At 43.7% G+C, this 20,151-nt stretch overlaps 1 protein-coding gene across 4 annotated transcripts in view; it reads left to right on the top strand.

Annotated features, from left to right (window-relative positions):
• The first annotated feature begins 1,478 nt into the window (after positions 1 to 1,478).
• PWWP2A (PWWP domain containing 2A) overlaps positions 1,479 to 20,151 on the top strand; it is a 28,821-nt gene continuing 10,148 nt past the window's right edge. Inside the window, exons 1-2 of one of the 4 annotated variants that reach the window (XM_053376444.1) lie at positions 1,479 to 2,252; positions 16,101 to 17,065. In XM_053376444.1, the coding sequence (XP_053232419.1) occupies positions 1,579 to 2,252; positions 16,101 to 17,065 (1,639 nt within the window). In that variant the 5' untranslated portion in view covers positions 1,479 to 1,578. Of the gene's footprint in view, positions 2,253 to 15,118; positions 15,948 to 16,100; positions 18,930 to 20,151 lie in introns of those variants that run through there. The other 3 variants (XM_053376443.1, XM_053376442.1, XM_053376445.1) reach the window with 3 other exon arrangements.

Raw genomic sequence — 20,151 nt, 5'->3', positions numbered from 1 at the left:
TTTCTAGTATATCACATGGAGATTCTTTTAGGAATGCAGAATCAGGGCATTGTTGTGCAAAGTATCCTCATCATCTTCAGCTTCTTTCAGGCAGAAGGGGGTCTGGTTATGAGCAAATTGCTCCCAAAATTTTGGCAGTAGGGCAGGAGTATTTGTGTTAACTTTTCCCTCATCTGTTTCACTCCATCTCTTTAAACATTTTTATGAACATGAACAGACAACCCATTTATACCCTTGTTCATAATGTGGATGCTGTTCTGCAGGCAGTTGTAATGGTTTAGTAGGCATAGCAGTGTTTTCATGAGAACTATTTAATCCCTCAACTTTGGAGAAGCAGAAGAAAAAGCAGTTGCATTAGGATTCAAAAAACTTAAAGAGTACCCCACAAAATGAAGCAGCGGGCCAGAATATCACTATTAGACCTGAAGATGTGTGTTGGTACAGAGGAATATACCTACCTGCAAATACGGATGTGACCTAAAAGGCTTTTATTTTAACTAACCCCCCTACCCACCCCACCCCAGTTCCTGTAGCCAACCTTTCACACTGCAGATTCCAGGAAAAGCTTGAAAGCTGGCCCTTACCAAATGACATTTTGAAGGGGGCAAGAAACGGAACGCTGCTTGCGTTTTATGCTTAAAACTTAAAATTTTTGAACGTGATTATTTTTTTTAAAGGATTTTATTATTGACAGGTTGCCTTCCTTTCTGCATAAACACCACAGAATTTAGAGTAAGATCTTTCCGTTTTCACCTTCTCCCAGAACCAGCTTTCCCCAGTTGCAGGCAGCCTTCCTCGAGGAAGTATGGGCAATTTCTGAAGTCCCAAGATTTTATCTCACTTTTCTTTTGCCATACTGGTTGCTAGGAAGCTGACGCTACTTAGCAAGCCCCTTTCCAATTAATTGGTTGGTTTTTGCCAGCACTGAGGATAGATAGCACAAATTCCTGATTATTATTTTTTAATGGTTTCGGAGTTTCTCTGCTCCCCTTTCAGTCTCGTCACGTTGCGTGTTCCCTTTCCCTATTGCGCTGTACTTTTGTTAAAAAAAAAGAAAGAAAAATCCTGCCTGTTCCAGGGACAAAAATAGGCACCGTCAACTGAGCGAGTGGACGGGAGGCTCACCTCTATTACCTCCCCCGAGCTCCTTAAGAAGCCCCACCAAGCCCCTAAACCCACGGCTTCTGCCTTGCTCCTAACCAGCATTTCACCAGACATTCTCCAGGACCAATGAGCAGCTTCAGCGAAGTGGGAGGGCCTATATTCTACCCCCCGCCCCCACGAATAGGCGAAGAGCTGCTCATTAACCTGCCCCTTTTGATCTTTGTCGACACAGATACCAGTAGCCCCACCCCTAATTCCTCTTCCTGCCCTCGAGATCAACGTCCCCTTCTCGCGGCCAATGGGAAGTTCCTCCTGCCCTTGATGGACACCCCCTGCTTCCAATAAGCGCTTTCGAGCGGCAAGGTCCTCGCCCCTCGGTAGGCGGCGTCCCCCTCCCTGGCCAGGCGGGCGAAGAAGGCCGCGGTTATCGATCCCGCTGCTGACTAGAGGGAGGAGGAAGCATCAGCAGAGAAAATGGCGGCCGTGGCTGCGACTGCGGCGGTGCCGGGTGATGGTGGAGCCGGCGAGGCCGAGCCCATCCCAGGCAGCGAGGCCGGCGCAGACCCGCTCCCGGCTGGCACTCAGGCCGCCGTGGAGTCGGCGGTGCTCGACGCCCGGGAGGAGCCTGAGCCAGCCCCGGGGGGAGAGGCCGAGGAGCCGCCGCCGCCGCCGCCCGGGAGCCCAGCGGGGACCCGAGACCTGCCGCAGGCCAAGCCCAGCCCGGAGCCCGTCGGAGGGTCGCCTCAGCCGCCCTGCCCGCTCACCGCGGAGCTCTCCGAGCTCCCCCCCGGCGAGGAGGCGGAGGGACAAGGCGGAGGGGAGCAGCCGCCCTGCTTGCCGCTGTCGCCGCCGCCGCCTGCAGCTGGGGGCCCCGCGGGGCCGGAGCCCGGAGAGGAACCGCCCCGGCCGGAGGAGGAGGAGCCGGATGCTGCCGCCACGGCCGTTGCGAAGCAGCCGGAGCTCGCTGCGCCCGCGGAGCAGGCGGTGGCCGCTGGAGGAGAGGAGGAGGAAGCGGCGGCGGCGGCGGTGCTGCTGCCCGGCTCGGAGGTGCTGGTCACCCTGGATCACATCATCGAGGACGCGCTGGTGGTGTCTTTCCGATTCGGGAAGAAGCTTTTTTCCGGGGTCCTCATGGATCTTTCCAAGAGGTGAGAGAGAGCCTGCCCGGTGTTTTACAGGAGGGAGACCCACCCTCCGCCGCCCTTCTCAGTCTCTCCTCCCAACTTTCTTTCTGAAGGTGCTGCCCTCTCGGCATCTGGGGGGTGGCTACGTTAGATGAGATGGGTGAGCCACGAGGTGTTTGGTTTTATGGCTCCGCCAAGAGGGCGAAAGTGCCCTGTTGCAAATGGCCTCGTGGTCTGCTTCAGAGCCCTGCCTTCCTCCCTCTGATCCATGCAAGCAGGGAAGAGGTTTTCCCTCTCCCTTGTATTCCAGCGTGATCTAAAGCCTACCACTACAATATTCTTTGTCTTTATTTAGGTGCCCCCCCCATTTTGATTCCTCACGAAGTTTAGAAGGTGGGTTGGGAGGGGAACAGGCTGACCCGTCTGGACAGGGATAAAAAATTGGGGAGACGTATCCTTCTCGGTAGCAAAAAGTTGGACCATAGTTCCTACTAGTTTGCTACCGATGCATAAATATGCAGTGATTTTATTTATACAGTACTGTAATGTGAAAATTTCAAGACAATGTGGTCCTATCCATAATGGCTTGGGGCTCATATTTGTTTTCCAGTTACTTTAGATATTTGAATTCACCTTCACCTTATTCTTCTAACTTCAGAAGCAGTCAGCCTTCATGCTGGAAAAAAGTTGTGTGACAAGGTTGTATGTTGCTACAGCTTCACATATTGGGAAGTCACAGTGAGAATTGGCTAAATGCTGCATGGTCCCAGGCTTTAAAATAGTCACCCTATTCATAAGTTAAAAGGCACACTTTTCCCCACTACGTACTGTGTATTGATTTTCCTTCTGGGCATAGAGAGAGGCCATGTAGAACAGGCTTTATGTAGAGGTTGTATCATAGTTTACAATCTTGGAGTGAATTTCTAGACACATCTTCATTATGGCTTTCCTGAAGGTGAATTAGGACAGGGGAAATGAATGTCCAGCCTATAGATTGTGTACTTGCTTGTAGAGAATGTGCTAAAAGTAAACCTAAGTAAACCTCAGCATACAGGGGGGGGGGGTAATTCTTCGTATTCTACTTCTGTGAGAGGATAATATTTGGGTGTGGCCTGGCCAGGGTATTCTGTGGGCTAACCTGCTGAACTGGGACTCTAACTTGGTTCCAAATCTACCGTATTTTTCGCTCTATAGGACACACTTTTTCCCCTTCAAAAATGAAGGGGAAATGTGTGTGCGTCCTATGGAGCGAAGACGCAATAGCCCCGCGACCCTCTCCCGGCTGAAGAGGTAACGCGCGGCTATGGAGGCTCCTGCCATAGCCGCGCGTCACCTCTCCAGCCGGGAGAGCGCGCTCGGGGCTAAAGCAGCCCCCCGCGACCCTCTCCCGGCTGGAGAGGTGACGCGCGGCTATGGCAGGAGCCTCCATAGCCGCGCGTCACCTCTCCAGCCGGGAGAGCGCGCGCAGGGCTAAAGCAGCCCCCCGCGACCCTCTCCCGGCTGGAGAGGTGACGCGCGGCTATGGCAGGAGCCTCCATAGCCGCGCGTCACCTCTCCAGCCGGGAGAGCGCGCGTGGGGCTAAAGAAGCCCGGCTTACTCTCTCCCGGCTGGAGAGGTGACGTGCAGCTATGGCAGGAGCCTCTATAGCCGTGCATCACCTCTCCAGCCGGTAGAGCGCGTGTGGGGCTAAAGAAGCCATAGCCCCGCGACCCTCTCCCAGCTAGAGAAGTGACGCGTGACTATGGCAGCAGCCTCTCCGCTGCGCCTTTCCGCTGCTCCCTGACCTGCTCTTTGGGGCTGGTGGTGGGCTTCCCCCCGCCAGCCCCAAAGAGCAGGTCGAAAGGAACCTTCCAAGGTAGCCGCCTGAACGCACCTTAAACGGCACCTTGTTTTAGAGCGGGAAAACAAGAGGGGGAAAATTCTCCCACTCTCTGTGCAGCGCCTCCTGCCGCTTCGCTGAAGGGGCGCTGGGCAGAGAGCGGAAGAATTTTTTTCCCTTGTTCTCCCCCCTCTAAAATGAGGTGCGTCCTATTGTCCGGTGCGTCCTACGGTGCGAAAAATACGGTAGCTTTGCCCATTCAAATGCATGTCCTTACCTTAAAACAGAAACTCTAGAATTGCCTTACCCAACATTATGCTCTTCAGGTGTTCTGAGCTACAATTCCTATCAACTCCATCCATCATGTTTAACGGTCAGAGATGATTGCAGCTGTAGACCAAGCATTTGGAGAGTAGGTTGCAGGAGGCTGTTCTAGAGCAGTGTTCCTAACCTTGGGTCTCCAGCTATTTTTGGACTACAACTCCCATCATCCCTAGCAAGACCAGTGACCAGGAATGATGGGAATTGTAGCCTGAAAACAGCTGGAGACCCAAGGTTGGGAAACACTGTTCTAGAGTGTATGTTTTAAAGTAAGGATAAGCATATGAAAACGTTGTGAAACATGAAGTAACTACCTGTACAGAATTTCATATATAGATTAGATAAAACTTTCTTGGATTTCATAGAATTTTTTGCTGCTGGTTAGTAGGCTGTTTTGGTGTAGAACATACCCATTTTTATCATCTTCATATAAATAATGATACAGTGTGTGCACTTAACTGCTTCTTGAATAGATAAAGGGGGCAATTTACAGTAGCTCTAGCTCAAAACATGAGGAGCCATTTGGCAAAGGCATGGTGGCTGCTTGTACACCAGTTATGGGATACATGCAGCCATATGGAGGACTAGTTGCACGTAGTGTTTGGCTGTGGGGTGTAATCTCCTCTCCACTGTGCACATTGCCAATAGTTTACAGGGTGTCTTTAAAAACATATTTGCTGTGGAAAATGTGCCATGCCTTGCTACAGATAACCAGGTTGCCATATGGCTTTATGTGTTTCATGATGAATTTGCTGCATGGTGCTTGCTTGTAAACAGTCTGTTTTATCCAGTCTACCTTGGTAAAGATGATGTGAATAAGCTAAAGGTATCAGTCCTCTAATGCTTTCATTTGTTTATTCTTGGACTTTGAATATGTGGTCGGGTGTCTTACCTTACATTTTCTTTTTCAGGTATGGAGTCCTGATATGCTGAAAGAGTCAAGTAGGGGTGGAAAACAAAGCAACATCTATGTTGGCTTAGTTTAGATGGAAAGAGCAAAACACAAACCTATAAAAGCAAGAAGCTGAAATTGTCAGCAGGTTATTTCACAGTAATTGTATATTGTTTACGTAGTATTTTGATTGCCAGCTTTTTTACTCTGGTATATTTCTTCAAGGACTATTGACATTTTGTTTATTATTTTAACAACGAAATAGAATAGTTTGCTCTTTGTTGTGGAGAGCAAACTAAAGTGGTATGTTGGGTGGGTTATAATAAAGAGTAGAGGTTCAGAATAGATTTGGTAGGGATGCTTAGTTCATTCAGCCCTTTCTAAAATTTATTCTCTTACAAGTTAAAAAGACCTATAATAGTTAGAATTGTAATGAAACTTTGACCCAGTTTGCATGTGACACTAGAACAAAGTTGTAACAGTACTGTACGTGCACAAGCCTCCATAACAGTACTGTACGTGCACAAGCCTCCATAACAGTACTGTACGTGCACAAGCCTCCATGAGTTCAGGCAAAGCATGGAGCTAATTTCTCTCTTTCTCCACCCCACACAGCTATGGAGATGGCTTCTGCAAATTTGGTTTCATGGTTAGTGTTACATAAGAACCAGGAATCCTGGGTTGTTTTTTTTACAAACAATGGTTAGTTTCTAAACAAGCCAACTTCAAACCATAGGTTAAGAATATAGTTTGTTTGTTTGTTTGTTTGTTTGTTTGTTTAATTAACTATCCATTGTTTGTTGTAAAACCAGCATCCCTGGTTCTCTGAAAGATTATTTGAAAGTAAAACTAAACTTAGCAGATGCCTGCCAACCCTATCCCAGGCTTCATCTGTGGAATACATGAGTACTTGGTTTAGCGTTATCTGTGAATGCAGCCATTAACTGCATACAGTTATGGAAGATGGTGTAATGAAACTCAAACTTTATTCATAGTGCATCTTTCAAAGCTAACATTGTGCATCACTTATCAGTGCATTTATTTATTTTTATTCCACTTTTTGGACTGTTGTCTTCTAAAACCACTCACATGGTTATTTTTTTAAAAAAAAATGGGTCCATCTATCAGGCTTATAAACTAAAAAGACAAGATACAGAAGGGAAGGGAAGTAGAAGAAAAAGGTACAGGAGAGATCAGTCTTCAAGGCCAGAACAAAGTGCAGAGCTATGAGCATTTAGATGTAATCCAGGGCAGGCTGATCTTCTCTTGCTGGTGTTCTTGCTTGAAAGCAGCTGGTGGATCTTGTTCCTTTGACCAGAGGATGGGAGGGAGAGTCCTTTTCCCTTACTCTGCATTCCATTAACAGCAGGCAGTTGAAGCAAAGTGTTCTTTCTGAGAGGAGGAAGCAAGCAGGCAAGCTCCCTGCAGCTGCTCCTTCTCTGGTTAGTGCCTAAGAATTGACCAGGTATATTTGGTTATCTTGATCTGGCACTTTACTGCTTTTGTGGGTTTGAGATACAAAAAAAAAACAAAAACTGCACAGCAACTAAAACAGTTGAATATTCTGGACTTATTCAAATCTCTTTGTTTTTAGTGTTGCCTCCTAAAATTAATAGATTTAGAGTTGCCCTCCCTTCTTTCCTATGTATGGTTCAGCAGTTTAGAATAATGCAAATAAATCATTTTCCATCATAACTTTAAGGGTGCATAAAACCATTGTGTGGGGAAATAAAAATGGGTAATAAGGGACAACCTTACCCTCAAAAAATACTGTGGTATCTACTTTTATGATCAGGGTGAGACCTGAACATAATTTGAATTTAAGAAATAATGTTCCAAAGTACAATTAACTCAGAATTTACATGTGTTTGTTGAAATCACACAAATTAAATTCATGGAAGGCATACAGGTTAAAAGTTCTTTTTATACAGGATTTTTCTGGCACAGAAATTGCTTTTAAGCTGTCTGCCTTGCTTACCAGGCTCTGCGAGGCTCTTGCGAGATCTCAGACAATCCTGCAAGATTTGTGCAGGGGGTAGCAACCGAATACACTTCCACTGGGCCTCAGAGAGCTAAGCTGGCTAGCGTGCCCCGCCAGGGTCCAGCTGCCTTTTTGTTTATAACTTCATTCTAACAAGACTCCCACCCCAGGCCTCAAACAAGCTCTGCACAGTTCTGGGGGTAAGACCTGTTTGGCATGCTGAGTTTGGAAGGTAAGATTGCTCGCGCAGTGGCAGTTTCAAGGGATGGTTTAAGTATACAAGTCTCTGCGTATTCACACCATCCCTGAAACATAACCTCCGCGAAAGATGGGAGTTACTTGTATATAGTTTACATATAATCATGCAGATTAAATAATACTGATTTGAAGGGGACGCGGGTGGCGCTGTGGTCTAAACCACAGAGCCTAGGGCTTGCTGATCGGAAGGTTGGTGGTTTCAATCCCTGCAATGGGGTGAGCTCCTGTTGCTCAGTCCCAGCTCCTGCCAACCTAGCAGTTCAAAAGCACATCAAAGTGCAAGTAGATAAATAGGTACCCTTCTGGCAGGAAGGTAAATGGCATTTTCGTGCGCTGCTCTGATTTCGCCAGAAGCGACTTAGTCATGCTAGCCACATGACCCGGAAAAACTGTCTGCAGACCAACGTCGGGTCCCTCGGCCAGTAAGGCAAGATGAGCGCCGCAGCCCCAGAGTCGTTCGTGACTAGACTTAACTGTCAGGGGTCCTTTACCTTTACCTTTTTTTAGCTGCATGCAGAGTTAGCTTGTGGTGGTTATGCTCAATTTTAATGGTGTATCCCTTTGTAATCATAGATAGCATCAAACGAACTAACTGGTTCATAAAGGAAGCTCAGCTTCCACCATTGGGCATCAGAAGTACATAGTTGTTTTAAATGGAAGGCTCATTCTCACTTATGAAAGTGATGCAAGTCTTCAAGTCAGCACATTAAGGATGAGAGATCTGTAGCCCAAATATGTTGTTAGTCACCATCCGTGGCCATTAGTCATGCTGGCTGAAGCTGATGGGAGCTGTACTCTCAACAACATCTGGAGGGCCACAGGTTCACCTTTCGTGCTGCACTTCATGATTTTCTTCAACAATAACTTATCTAGATACACCATTCATAAGCTTACACTTAGCTGTGTTCATTATGTCTGAAAAAAGAATCACAGCACAAGTTGGGAGCATGGGGCATTGCTTCATTTCCTCCCACTTGAGTCCCAATCTGACCTCTTTTTGAGTGGGAAAGCTTGAAGGGGAATTCTAAGCATGTTTGGTTGAAAGTGTTTAGAAACTTCTTTGCTACTGGGAACCCTAAGGGGGTTCAAGGATGCCTTGACTGAAAGCTTTCAGAGCTCACCTTCAGACCCAGCTGCTCAGTGGGGCAGCATAGAGAAGGGAACAGGGAGTCTGGCATATGTAGGAGCATTAGGGTGTGGGGCTGTCATGCACAACTCCATTTTCTCTGTTTATGGTTTTTTCCTTTTCAAGAGTAATGCCTCAACGGTGCTAAGATGGATGCCCCTGTGACAGCAATATGGAGCTGTTCCAGTATTGCTATCTTCTTGAGCTATTATGAAACTAAGGGATTCGTGTTGGTGCTTATCTCTCAATAGTGATTAATACTTGCTTGACCGCCCCTGGTCTTTAGCATCCTTCACTCTTACTTCTTCCTTCCTTTCATATGTTGTTTCTTTGCAGTTGTGTGAGGCTTTTAAGCTGGGGTGGTCCACATGTTGGCCTACACTCCCACCCGCATGGCCTGTAGTCAGGGCTGATATCTGGATGGCCATAGGTTAGCCCACCCCAGCTTTAAGCCTTAAGTAGAGCAAGTAGGGCATGAGATTTACATAGGACGGGAACTGAAAGCAGGCTACAGATTAGCAACAACCCTACAAGCTTATGGCTTACTTTCCTGTGTGTTATATTTCCTAAAGCATCCAGTTTCTAGCATTGCTGGAACATTGGTTCTGGTTGTCATGGCTCCTAGCTTGAGAAGCTTAATTCATTTTACGTAAATTGAAGGATAGAGGAAAAGATTGGATATTTAAAAAAATCAGACTGCATTTGACGAAGTTTGCTTCTGTCAAAGCACAGAACTACATAGTAAAGCTGAAAGATATGTCAAATATAATTTAGTCTGGTTGCTGGCAACCAATGTTTCCCATAACTAAATCACTGCAAATGGATGCTTATTGTTTCCCCTATTTATTAACCAAAAATAAATAAATAAATAAAAATCAACTTGCTAAACAGCCTGTTCAGATCCTCTTAATTTTGAGTGGCTTCCATTGTATCTGGCTTAAGTCTGCTATGATACAGCTGAATTGCTGCTTCCTGCCTTTCACTCGGTGATCCTGGTGAAGGATTATTTATTAAAACAAAAAGCTGACATTTAGATGCTTCCTTATTCTCAGACCTTTCTGCTAGGCCAAACATGTTAACTTCCTTTAGTTATATATGTGTATTTCAGATACATTTATTAGTTCTCTGAAACCTTTCTTTAAAAGTATGTTTGCCCTTCAAACATGGTAAGACACATAATACAATTCAGGAAGTTGTAAAAATCAAGAGTTAGAATTTAACCCACATTCAGTCTTTGGCTAGTGATTTCCAGGCATCAGGTCCTGCTGCTGCTAACCCTGCCCTGTGCAACAAATGTGCTGGTGCCAAGTGTAAGCCATAATCTTTAGCTTCTCTTATTGGAGAAGTTGGGAGTTCCCTACTAGATTTTTACAGTATGCATTCCTGTCAGAAACTGTGGAGGAGAAATAGTCATGTCAGAATTGGCTGACATGTACAAATCTGATTAAAGGTTGGGTGTGTGCATTTTATCTTCCTGAACTTAAAAAAACCTGTATATCTGCTGAAGGGACTGTTGGCACCATTACACTTATGTAGCCATACAAGAATGCTACCAGGGCCACATGGGACCAATAGAGAATTCCACAAGGAAAAAATGAATTCTGTTGCATCATTTGGTCCAGTAAACCTGTGTTCTGCAGTGGCAGGCAGATTCTTTTGAGAAGTCCCATGAGTAGAGCGTAAAGGCAGTGATAACCATCAGTAGACTTGTTTCTTCAGAGCTTCTCTCGGTTCCCTTTAAAAGCTATCGGTCGTCATCACATATACAGTGAATTTATAAGCTAAGAATATGAAGTAATTTTTGGTCTAAACAATATTGACTGCCACCCTGGATTGGTTACTTGCTGGAAAGAGAGGAAAAACTTCCCTCCATACGATTCATAATTTTATAAACATTAATCACCATCACCATTTATTATTGAAAAAGACTGAAATATAATTACTCTCTCCCTGTTGAGGTAAAGTGCTGCAATCCTTGGATTTTGTAAATGTAGCTCCATTTCTGCACCTATTATTGTATGTGGTAAATGGGGGCCTCAAGGCCACTGTTTGAATATTCAGAGGAAATGTGTTGCTTCCTCCCCCTCACAATAGAAACCCACAAGGGTTCAATGTACTGCAGACCAGTATGATGCAACCTGTCAAGTCACAGTGTGTTTATATGTGGTTGAGAACTGATGTGTCGGCCTTGAACAAGTCGTTCTCAGGTAGTTGCCTCTGTACCCTAGAACAGTGTTCCCTAAGACCGTTATATAGTAGGGTATTGTGTGTTTGTGTAGGCTTAACTGTAGGGAGGTTATGAAGCCAAAATGTCTGTCTTGAACTCCTAGGTGAGAGCTGAAGGACATGACTAGAGTGAATTCTCTTAATATGTTCGTGAAATTTGGATTTGCCCTGGGCTTTTCGTTAATGGTGCTTAACAACCAGTTTGGGTTGCAGCCAACAAAGTTGTCCTGTTAGTACAAAGACTTCTTCCTGTGCGACAGGACTTCCTCTCCCTCATGCCTCCCAAATCCATTATGGGGGTTCCCTCAACCTTCTGGAGCATACCACTCATTGTTAAAACCATGTTTATACAAGACAATCTATGAGTGATCGCCAAAGAAGAAGAAGATGGAAAAGGAAGAACCTTTGCACAAAAATAAGACATTGCGTTGATTGGACGACTTTGTTGGATACAACCATCTGTCTGTTTACAACATACTCTTTGACTTGTAGCATGCGTGTACAAGAATCTTGTTTTCGGTCCTTGCATGACCCACTGGTGGTCCTGATCCACAGTCTCAAGATCTGTGACATAAGCCACAGATACCCAGGATATGCCTTAAGAGTAGATTTGGTACCTTCATGGTGATTTTGCAGAAGTGGCCACTTAAATAGCACACATGCCACGATTTTTAGTTTTCTTACTGAATACCATATTGGTGTACAGTAGCACCTCGGGTTACAGATGCTTCAGGTTACAGACGCTTCAGGTTACAGACTCCGCTAACCCAGAAATAGTACCACGGGTTTAGAACTTTGCTTCAGAATGAGAACAGAAATCACACGGCGGCAGCGGGAGGCCCCATTAGCTAAAGTGGTGTCTCAGGTTAAGAACAGTTTCAGGTTAAGAACAGACCTCCGGAATGAATTAAGTTCTTAACCCAAGGTACCACACTGCTGTTAAATAGAAAGTAAGTAAGGTATGCCCATTTTGTGTTTAGCTTCTCTGAAACAGACCTTGGTCAGAGCTAGATCATTCCTATTTTGACTGCAAGAGTAGGACTCCCAAGGAAATGGAGTCTATTGAAACACAGTGGTACCTCAGTTTACGAACTTCAATCTGTTCCGGAAGTCCGTTCCTAAACCGAAACTGTTCTTAAACTGGGGCATTTTCCCTAATGAGGCCTGCCAGTGGCCTTCCTCCATTGAGATTCTGTTCTTAGACCGAGGTAAAGTTCTAAAACCAAGACACTATTTCTGGTTTTGCAGCGTTTGTAAACCAAATCGTTCTTAAACTGGACTGTTCTTAAACCAAGGTACCACTGTACTATGTTTGTTGCATAATCTATCCAGGTATTTAATAAATTGTAAAGTCTGTGAAGGTGTTCTAAATAAAGCACTGCTGAGGGTTCAGAGCTCAGTATAGGCACATCTAGTATATTGATTTAAGTTTTTATATATTTCTGTTGCTGGTTAAAATTGCAGTGGTCTGGTTAGCATAAAATAATGTCAGAAGTGGGTGTTAGACATAGGCTTCCATTTTACCTTCGTATTCTGTTTCATTTAAGATAAGAGTTGAGCTAATATTACTGCTTTCTTGCTAGTTGGTATAAGACAGAGCTTTCCAAACTGTGTGTCGGCTGCATTGTGTAGGTATGTCTCATGAACGCTCCCGGAGCTCCTCCCTAGGTTGGAAAAGGGTTAGTTTAACCCCCGGTTTGCTAGTAAAACCTATTTACTGTGTCACGAAATGATACATGTCTAAAAAGTGTGTCACCGAAATGAAAAGTTTGGAAAGCTCTGGTATATCTTTACTTTGTTTGGGTCATCTTTCGTGCAACACAATTGTCCACCATTGGGAATTGTGCAGCTGTTCATAAGCTGAAACTGTCAATACTCTTGTAAATATGGTGAGATCATACCAAGAACCTGTTGTTCCTTTTATGCTATTCAGTTAAGCCCAAACCTTCCACTAAAATCACAGTGAATTATGGCTTGAGTACATTGCATATTTTATCTTGCCCAAACTAACATGGCAGTATTGCAAATGTAACATTGTTTTATAGAAACCACTGTAGCTAGTTCATATTTACTGGATGAGCATTGTTTATATGTGAAGTCTGAGTCAGTACTTAATTGTTGGCAAATGTGATTATAGTTCAGTCTGATTTATGAAAAACATGATTAAATTGCAAAGTGAATTTAAGACTATTAGGGATATGGGGAATAAGTTGCTGGTAAATATTAAATTGGTGGGGTATGCCATCTAGAAATCTGAATTTCTAATCTTGGAAGGCTGCTGAATTTCTGATTTTAGAAGGCACAAGCTAAGTCTGGTTCACTTCAGTGGGAGTGGTAAGCACATACCTGCATATCTTTCCTTTGAATCATTGGGACTTGATGTGCTGAACTTTGTCTGGATTGTTCCCAGAGTTTTTGGTGTAATTTCTAAAGATTAGTTTTGAGATACTCTCTGTCAGCAGAACAGTGTCTTATTGTTGAAGGAAGTATACTTTTTTATAATAAAAAAAGATAAAAGTTGGGCCTGGTTTATGGTGCTTTGGGCTAAGGATTTGATAGTAGGTATAAACTTTGATAGTCTTTTGGAGTTGTTAAAATCAGGAACTGGGGAGTATTGGAAGCAAGAGTCCATGAACAGTGTCAGTAGAGACATTTGCCAGGAGGCAAAGCTGTGCTAAATACTTTTAAGTACAGTGGTGCCTCGCAAGACGAAATTAATTCGTTCCGCGAGTCTTTTCGTCTTGCGATGTTTTTCGTCTTGCGAAGCACGGTCAGTCGCAACTGCACCTCTTCAAGCGGTTTTAAGAAAAAGGAAACAAACTGGCAAGACGTTTTCGTCTTGCGAAGCAAGCCCATAGGGAAAATCGTCTTGCGAAGCAACTCGAAAAACGAAAAACTCTTTCGTCTTGCGAGTTTTTCGTCTTGCGAGGCATTCGTCTTGCGAGGTACCACTGTAGCCATAACCAGGCTGCCTAAAATTTTGCAAAATTGCAACAAAATCCCCTACTGAATAGGGAATTTAAAAGGGAAAGCTGTGCAAGTTGTGTGGAGCTCAGGAACTGGAAGGTGTCTTGATCTCTCATTGTGCAGTTAGAAAGCTCCAGAATCTGAAACCCCAGGACTTTACAATAATTCACATTATGCATAATGAAGTTATTGGGAGGTCCCTGCAAGCTAGAATGGAACAAGCTGGCTCACTGTAGAACAATAACATGTTTCTGTAGATTCTTGGTGAAGCAAGAGGTGCTGCTAAGTATACAGCCATCCTTTAGGCATTTCATTCATTCATGCCCACGATTGTATGCCTAAGTAGGGAGTAAATAAGCTTGCCTACTCATCCTTAATAATGTGATCCTCATCTTTGTTTAATTCTAAGGACTTACTGTACAGATTGAGAAAAATAGATCAGCCTACGTTCATTTTATTTGCAAAACAACACCCACCCACACCCCATGTCTTATAGTTGAGGGTAGCCAGAATAATGCGGGGGTGGGGTGGATCTGGTGGACTTTTTCCTTTCCTTACCCCCAGCAGTAGAAGCATACAGTTTACCCTGATCCATGGGCACCTTCAGGCAGAAGTTTAAAGTCTGTTTAATGAAGTGGAAGGGATTGGGGAGGAGGAATGATTTGGTGCATGTTCCATTTCTTACACATAACTGATGTCTGTGTAGAAAAACACCTTTATATGTGGCATAAAGTTACTCTTTAGCAGGCAGGAGGAATGACAGCAGTGTGAATCCAAGCTTTTTGAATTGAGCAGCCTGGTCCCACACTTAGACTTATGTTTGTAATATACAGTGGGGTAAGATTGTAGAAGCAGGTAACATGCCACCCATTTGAGCCCTTGCTTTCACCTAGTCGCAGCCATGCTGAACGATGCAAGGCCTATGATGCAGGGCATCATGGACAGCACTTACTTATGCTGAAATGCTTGCTGCTGAATGTGTACAAAAAAGCCTTCAGCCTTTTTTGTGTAAGATTGCCACGTCTAGGCAATAAGGCCCTCTCACTTTGAAATTGATAGATTACCTCTTCAGACTGTTTAAATAGGAAATGCTAGCCAAAGACTGCATTGACTGTTAATCACATCACATGTATCTTCAGCGATACAGTTAACAGAATTGGCTGTGATTAAGATGTCTGTACTCTGCACCTGAGCTAGCTAGCTGGGAGGATTTGAAAGTTCTAAAGGTGACCTCTTCATACAAGGTCTTGATTTCCCTGACTAGTTGGAGCTAGCCAATACTTAAAAGATTATAAGATTAGCCCAGTCTAAAAATTATGGGGACATGCACAGATGAAGGGTGGTCTGCACAATTTGGCTGGCTGCGCACTCTTTTTGGTCACCTCGGCCATCTGGCACAGCAGAAAATTTTGCAGAGGAGAAGGCAACGGGCCTTTCAATTTGCACAAAGCCTTGTTCAGATGCAGCTGAGTCTTTCTCATACCTTCTGACTTGGCCTGGGAGACTGACTCCTCCTCTGTACATGTCAGATGATGGGTGGGTATGCTTGGTCTCTTCTCCCCAAATGGCGAGGCCCTTCCAAGTTCTCTGTGCAGAGAGCTCCAGGAGAAGGAGGGTTAACGTGTCATGCTGGAATTATGGAAGACGGTTGCCAGGGAGAGATTTGTGGTTGCCATTCAGGAAACCTTGGCACCAAGCTCCCCTAAAACCAGAACAGCTAGGCGATTACAGTTCTCTACCTTCCGATAGCCAGGCATGCACTGTACCTTCTACAAGATTAGCCTCCCTAGACCATTTGTTTCTAGAACATTTCTGGTGAAACATGGGGTTCCTCAAGAGAAAGAGGGGTAATAGGAGGCACAACAGCCTGCCCATTTCCAGTGCACTCTCAGCTTACATGGCTATAATAAAGCCCAACAAGCTTATGAAGTATCCTCTGCCAACTGAGTATTTGCCTCCAGAATATTTTAGGAATTCCATGGCAGGTGGGTCACTGTGGACAAAGTCTTGAAACCACTGCACTGCCATAGAGGAGATTCTAAATGTGTCTGAGAATAGCAATGAAAGGGAAAGAAACCATTTTGCTGCTGGCACACAATTCTTGTGACCCTTGGTAGATTGCTTTCTAGTCAGTGCTGAAATTTTCTAATTCACGTGATTGTGTATTCTGAAATGATAAGCTTGTTTTCATGTGGTATGAAATGTTAGCTACTTATGATACTGAGAAATCTCAATTAAGCAAAGATTTGCAGTTAACTCTGTGTTTTTCTCTCTCATTAAGGTTTGGACCGCACGGAATCCCTGTGACCATATTTCCCAAAAGGGAGTACAAGGATAATCCTGAAGCGATGGAGCTCCAAAGTAAATCATTCCAAGATGAGACCCAAGTGAAGTGTGAAGCCAATGGTGTAGTCACAGACTCTTCTCCCATCCAGCCATCAGAGCCTAGCCTGGCTAAAAGCCTATGGACTTCCAAGCCACCTCCCCTTTTTCACGAGGGAGCACCATATCCTCCTCCTTTGTTTATCAGGGACACATATAACCAGTCAATACCTCAGCCTCCGCCTCGGAAAATTAAACGGCCCAAGCGGAAAATGTACAGGGAGGAACCCACTTCTATTATGAATGCTATCAAACTACGACCCAGACAGGTCTTGTGTGACAAGTGTAAGAACAGTATTGTTGCAGAAAAGAAAGAAATTAAGAAGGGCAGCAGTACAAGTGATTCCTCAAGGTATGAGGATAATAGAAAGCGAAGACATGAGAGCGTAACTACTGTGAATAAAAAAATTAAAACTGATCATAAAGTTGATGGGAAAAGCCAAAATGAAAGCCAGAAAAGGAATTCTGTGGTCAAAGTTGCAAATATTGCTCATAGCAGAAGTAGAGTAGTCAAAGTTACCACTCAAGCAAATACTTCAAAAACGCAGTTAAATACTAAAAAGGTTCTCCAGAGCAAAAACATGGATCATGCAAAAGCTCGGGAAGTTTTGAAAATAGCCAAAGAGAAGGCACAAAAGAAACAGAGTGCAACCTCTACTTCCAAAAATGCACATTCAAAGGTCCACTTCACACGGCGTCTTCAAAACACCAGCTCAGGTTCCCTGCCCCCACGATTGCGTCTAAAGCCACAAAGGTACCGAAATGAAGAAAACGACTCCTCTCTCAAGACAGGGCTTGAGAAATTGCAGAGTGGCAAGATGGCAGCTAAGCCTCAGTCTCGCTGCTCCTCTACCCGCTCAGCAGGTGAGGCCCCTTCAGAAAATCAGAGCCCCTCAGAAGGCCCTGAAGAGGCCAGCAGTGAGGTTCAGGACACAAATGAAGTGCATGTACCTGTTGATCAGGATGAACAGCAGACACTGGGCAAGAGAGGCAGCAAAAGCAATATAACGGTTTACATGACCCTTAATAAAAAGAAATCTGACTCTTCCAGTGCATCAGTGTGTAGTAGTGATAGCACAGATGACTTGAAGTCCACCAACTCTGAGTGTAGCACTACTGAAAGCTTTGATTTTCCTCCAGGCAGCATGCATGCACCTTCTTCCTCCTCCTCCTCGTCCTCTTCAAAGGAAGAGAAAAAGCTCAGTAATTCCTTGAAAATGAAAGTCTTTTCAAAAAATGTCACTAAATGTGTCACACCAGATGGCAGGACCATATGTGTAGGAGACATTGTTTGGGCCAAGATATATGGCTTCCCATGGTGGCCAGCCCGTATTCTTTCTATAACTGTGAGCCGAAAAGATAACGGCCTCTTAGTCCGACAGGAAGCTCGTATTTCATGGTTTGGGTCCCCAACAACATCTTTCCTTGCTCTTTCACAGCTCTCCCCTTTTTTAGAAAACTTTCAGTCGCGATTTAATAAGAAGAGAAAAGGTCTTTACCGCAAGGCCATTACAGAAGCAGCCAAGGCTGCTAAGCAGCTAACTCCTGAAGTTCGGGCCCTGCTGACACAGTTTGAAACATGAACATGAGAAGTAAGGTAGGCAAGAAATGTGGAGGCTCCTTGAAATGTCTAGCCTAGTTAAATGCTATGAAGGACTTAGCCAATTAAACACAAAAATTGCACTCAGTTGGCTGCTTTTTTTATATACTGAAATTTCCATTTGTAGCAATGTCTTGACTGAAAGTTATACTTAACAAATTGTACATGCAATCAAATTAACCTAAAGTGAGATCTCAGTATTTTTCAAGAGGACTCTTACATTTTTTTGGTAAAAGTAAAAAATTCCTCTGACCACCCCATGCACAGGAGCCATAACCTCAGCTGAAGAGCAGTTTATTTGCAGGGAATTTTTACTAGTTTCTACCCACTATATATACCATTTCAGTGTATGTGGGGGGAGGGGGGAGGGAACAAATGAAATGGAAGTTTTAAACATGACTTGTATGGTCCACCTTAAATGCAGAACCCTAGGCCCTCTCTGAGCCTCAAACTTGATTTCAGTGTTTCCCCTTCCCCGTCCCCTGCCCAGAAAACCTAATTTACAATAGTGTGATGGGCCCAAAGAGTTCAGCCTTTGCCTAAAAACACTTTCTCACTGGCCACTTTAAATTCTTTTAGAAACCAATTTTAATCTGAATTCAGTTAGAAAGGTTTTATCATTTGTTAGATAGGTCTTGTTGGTCACCTTTTCCCAAATGCTTAGTTATGCTATGCACCCAGGGACAGCAGCATGAACTTCAGGTTTTGGCAAGTTAAGAGGAAGCCAGTTGCTCACAGGCGGGTCTGGATAGTACCCCAGCATTTGGGATCAAAGGCTGTTACTGCTGCATAGGTGTGAATCATAACTTCCAAGGAGGGTGGGGTGGGATGCTCCTAGGACAATTGTCTTGAGGGTTTAGCTTGAGAGAGTTTGTGTTGTATAAATAATTGGTCAGATTTCTTCCCCCTGACTACTTGTTCTTAAATTCTTAGGATGCGTCCTAGTAAATTACACTTTGTGAACTGTCAGATGTGTAATTATTGCATTTGGATGTACCGAGCGGCATATTTTTTTTAAACTATTTCCATTTAAGGTATCTGTTTGCAGGTCAGAAAATATGGAAAATGTAATTGTGTAATGCTCTGAAATGTACAAAAAAAACTGTAAATAAAATTGACTAAATCTAATTATTTGTGTGTGTTTCTCAAAAAGCTTTGAAATAAAATCAGGAAACAGGACTGTTTTCTGTTTACACAATATTTAGGAAATAATTTTCTTGCTCGACACTCTAAATTAGTATCACTGCGTATCAAAATAACATTGGTGTTGAAAATATAAATAAGGTTCTAATTTTGGTAAATTATTCAGCTATTTATTTCCCCATAGCAAATCCTTATCAGTGCTTTAAAAAACCACACGCCTTTCCAGTGTAATTATTTCCCCCCACCATTTTATGTTACTTTATCCCTGATGTCCATTTGCTCCTAGATCTTCTGCAAGTCTGATGCTCTGCATTGGACTTTTTTATGCAGTTGATTCGCTTAGACATTACACTTTCTAATGGACTCATATAATTTGTACTTGGTTTAAGTTTGCAGTGTCGTAAAAGGTGCCTAATTTCATTCTCCCCCAAAACACATTACAATTTTAGGAGTAGGCATTTAGGAAAAAGGGAAAAAAGCTTGAAGCTAAATTAATTGTGTGTATCAAATCTCAAAGAATTAATGACCAAAGGCTCTGTTGTGACAGTTTGATTCTAAGGTATGCTTTTTCATAATACTGAAACTTCATTTTATTCCCAAACATTTTACTTTAAATCTGGTATCTCTGATGCTTTGTACATGGGCTTGAAATCGGCTCCAAATAGTTTTCATCCTTCCTTGATGTAACACTAGATAAGCATAAATTTCTAAAGTGTAGAGAAATAAACTTGCGTTCAGTCTGTCAATGCTTTTTGAAATTACAAAACACACAACATTAATAGCATGCAATTCTGTTTCACTCCTGTGCTGTGTACAGTATTCTCTTTCCTGCAAACAGAAACAAATGCAGTGTTGAACTATTTTGTTTTGGTTTTTTCAGGCAGGCTGTGCCTAAGGTTTTTAAAAACAAAAATTCACAATGAAACAGACAACTTTTAGTGCTTTCGTTAAAGTTAAAAATGCAGCTCAGCTTGGAGCCAGTGTACACATTATGAGATTGATAGGTATACCGGAGTGTACCTGCTGATTTCCTAATTCATGACCCTACCTTCAAGGGAGCCTGTGATGAGTACTTGATTGGGCACGTCTTCTAGGGTTTTGCCATTTTGAATAGACAGGCTTCTACATTTGAATTCTACCAAGAGTATAATTTGATTCTGGAGCCTTTGCTCCAGTTTGAAATAAATATAATTGAGTCTTGTCTTCA

This window comes from Podarcis raffonei, chromosome 2 (assembly GCF_027172205.1).
Source record: "Podarcis raffonei isolate rPodRaf1 chromosome 2, rPodRaf1.pri, whole genome shotgun sequence".
Lineage (NCBI taxonomy): Eukaryota > Metazoa > Chordata > Lepidosauria > Squamata > Lacertidae > Podarcis > Podarcis raffonei.
This window is presented reverse-complemented; position numbering and strand designations above follow the sequence as displayed.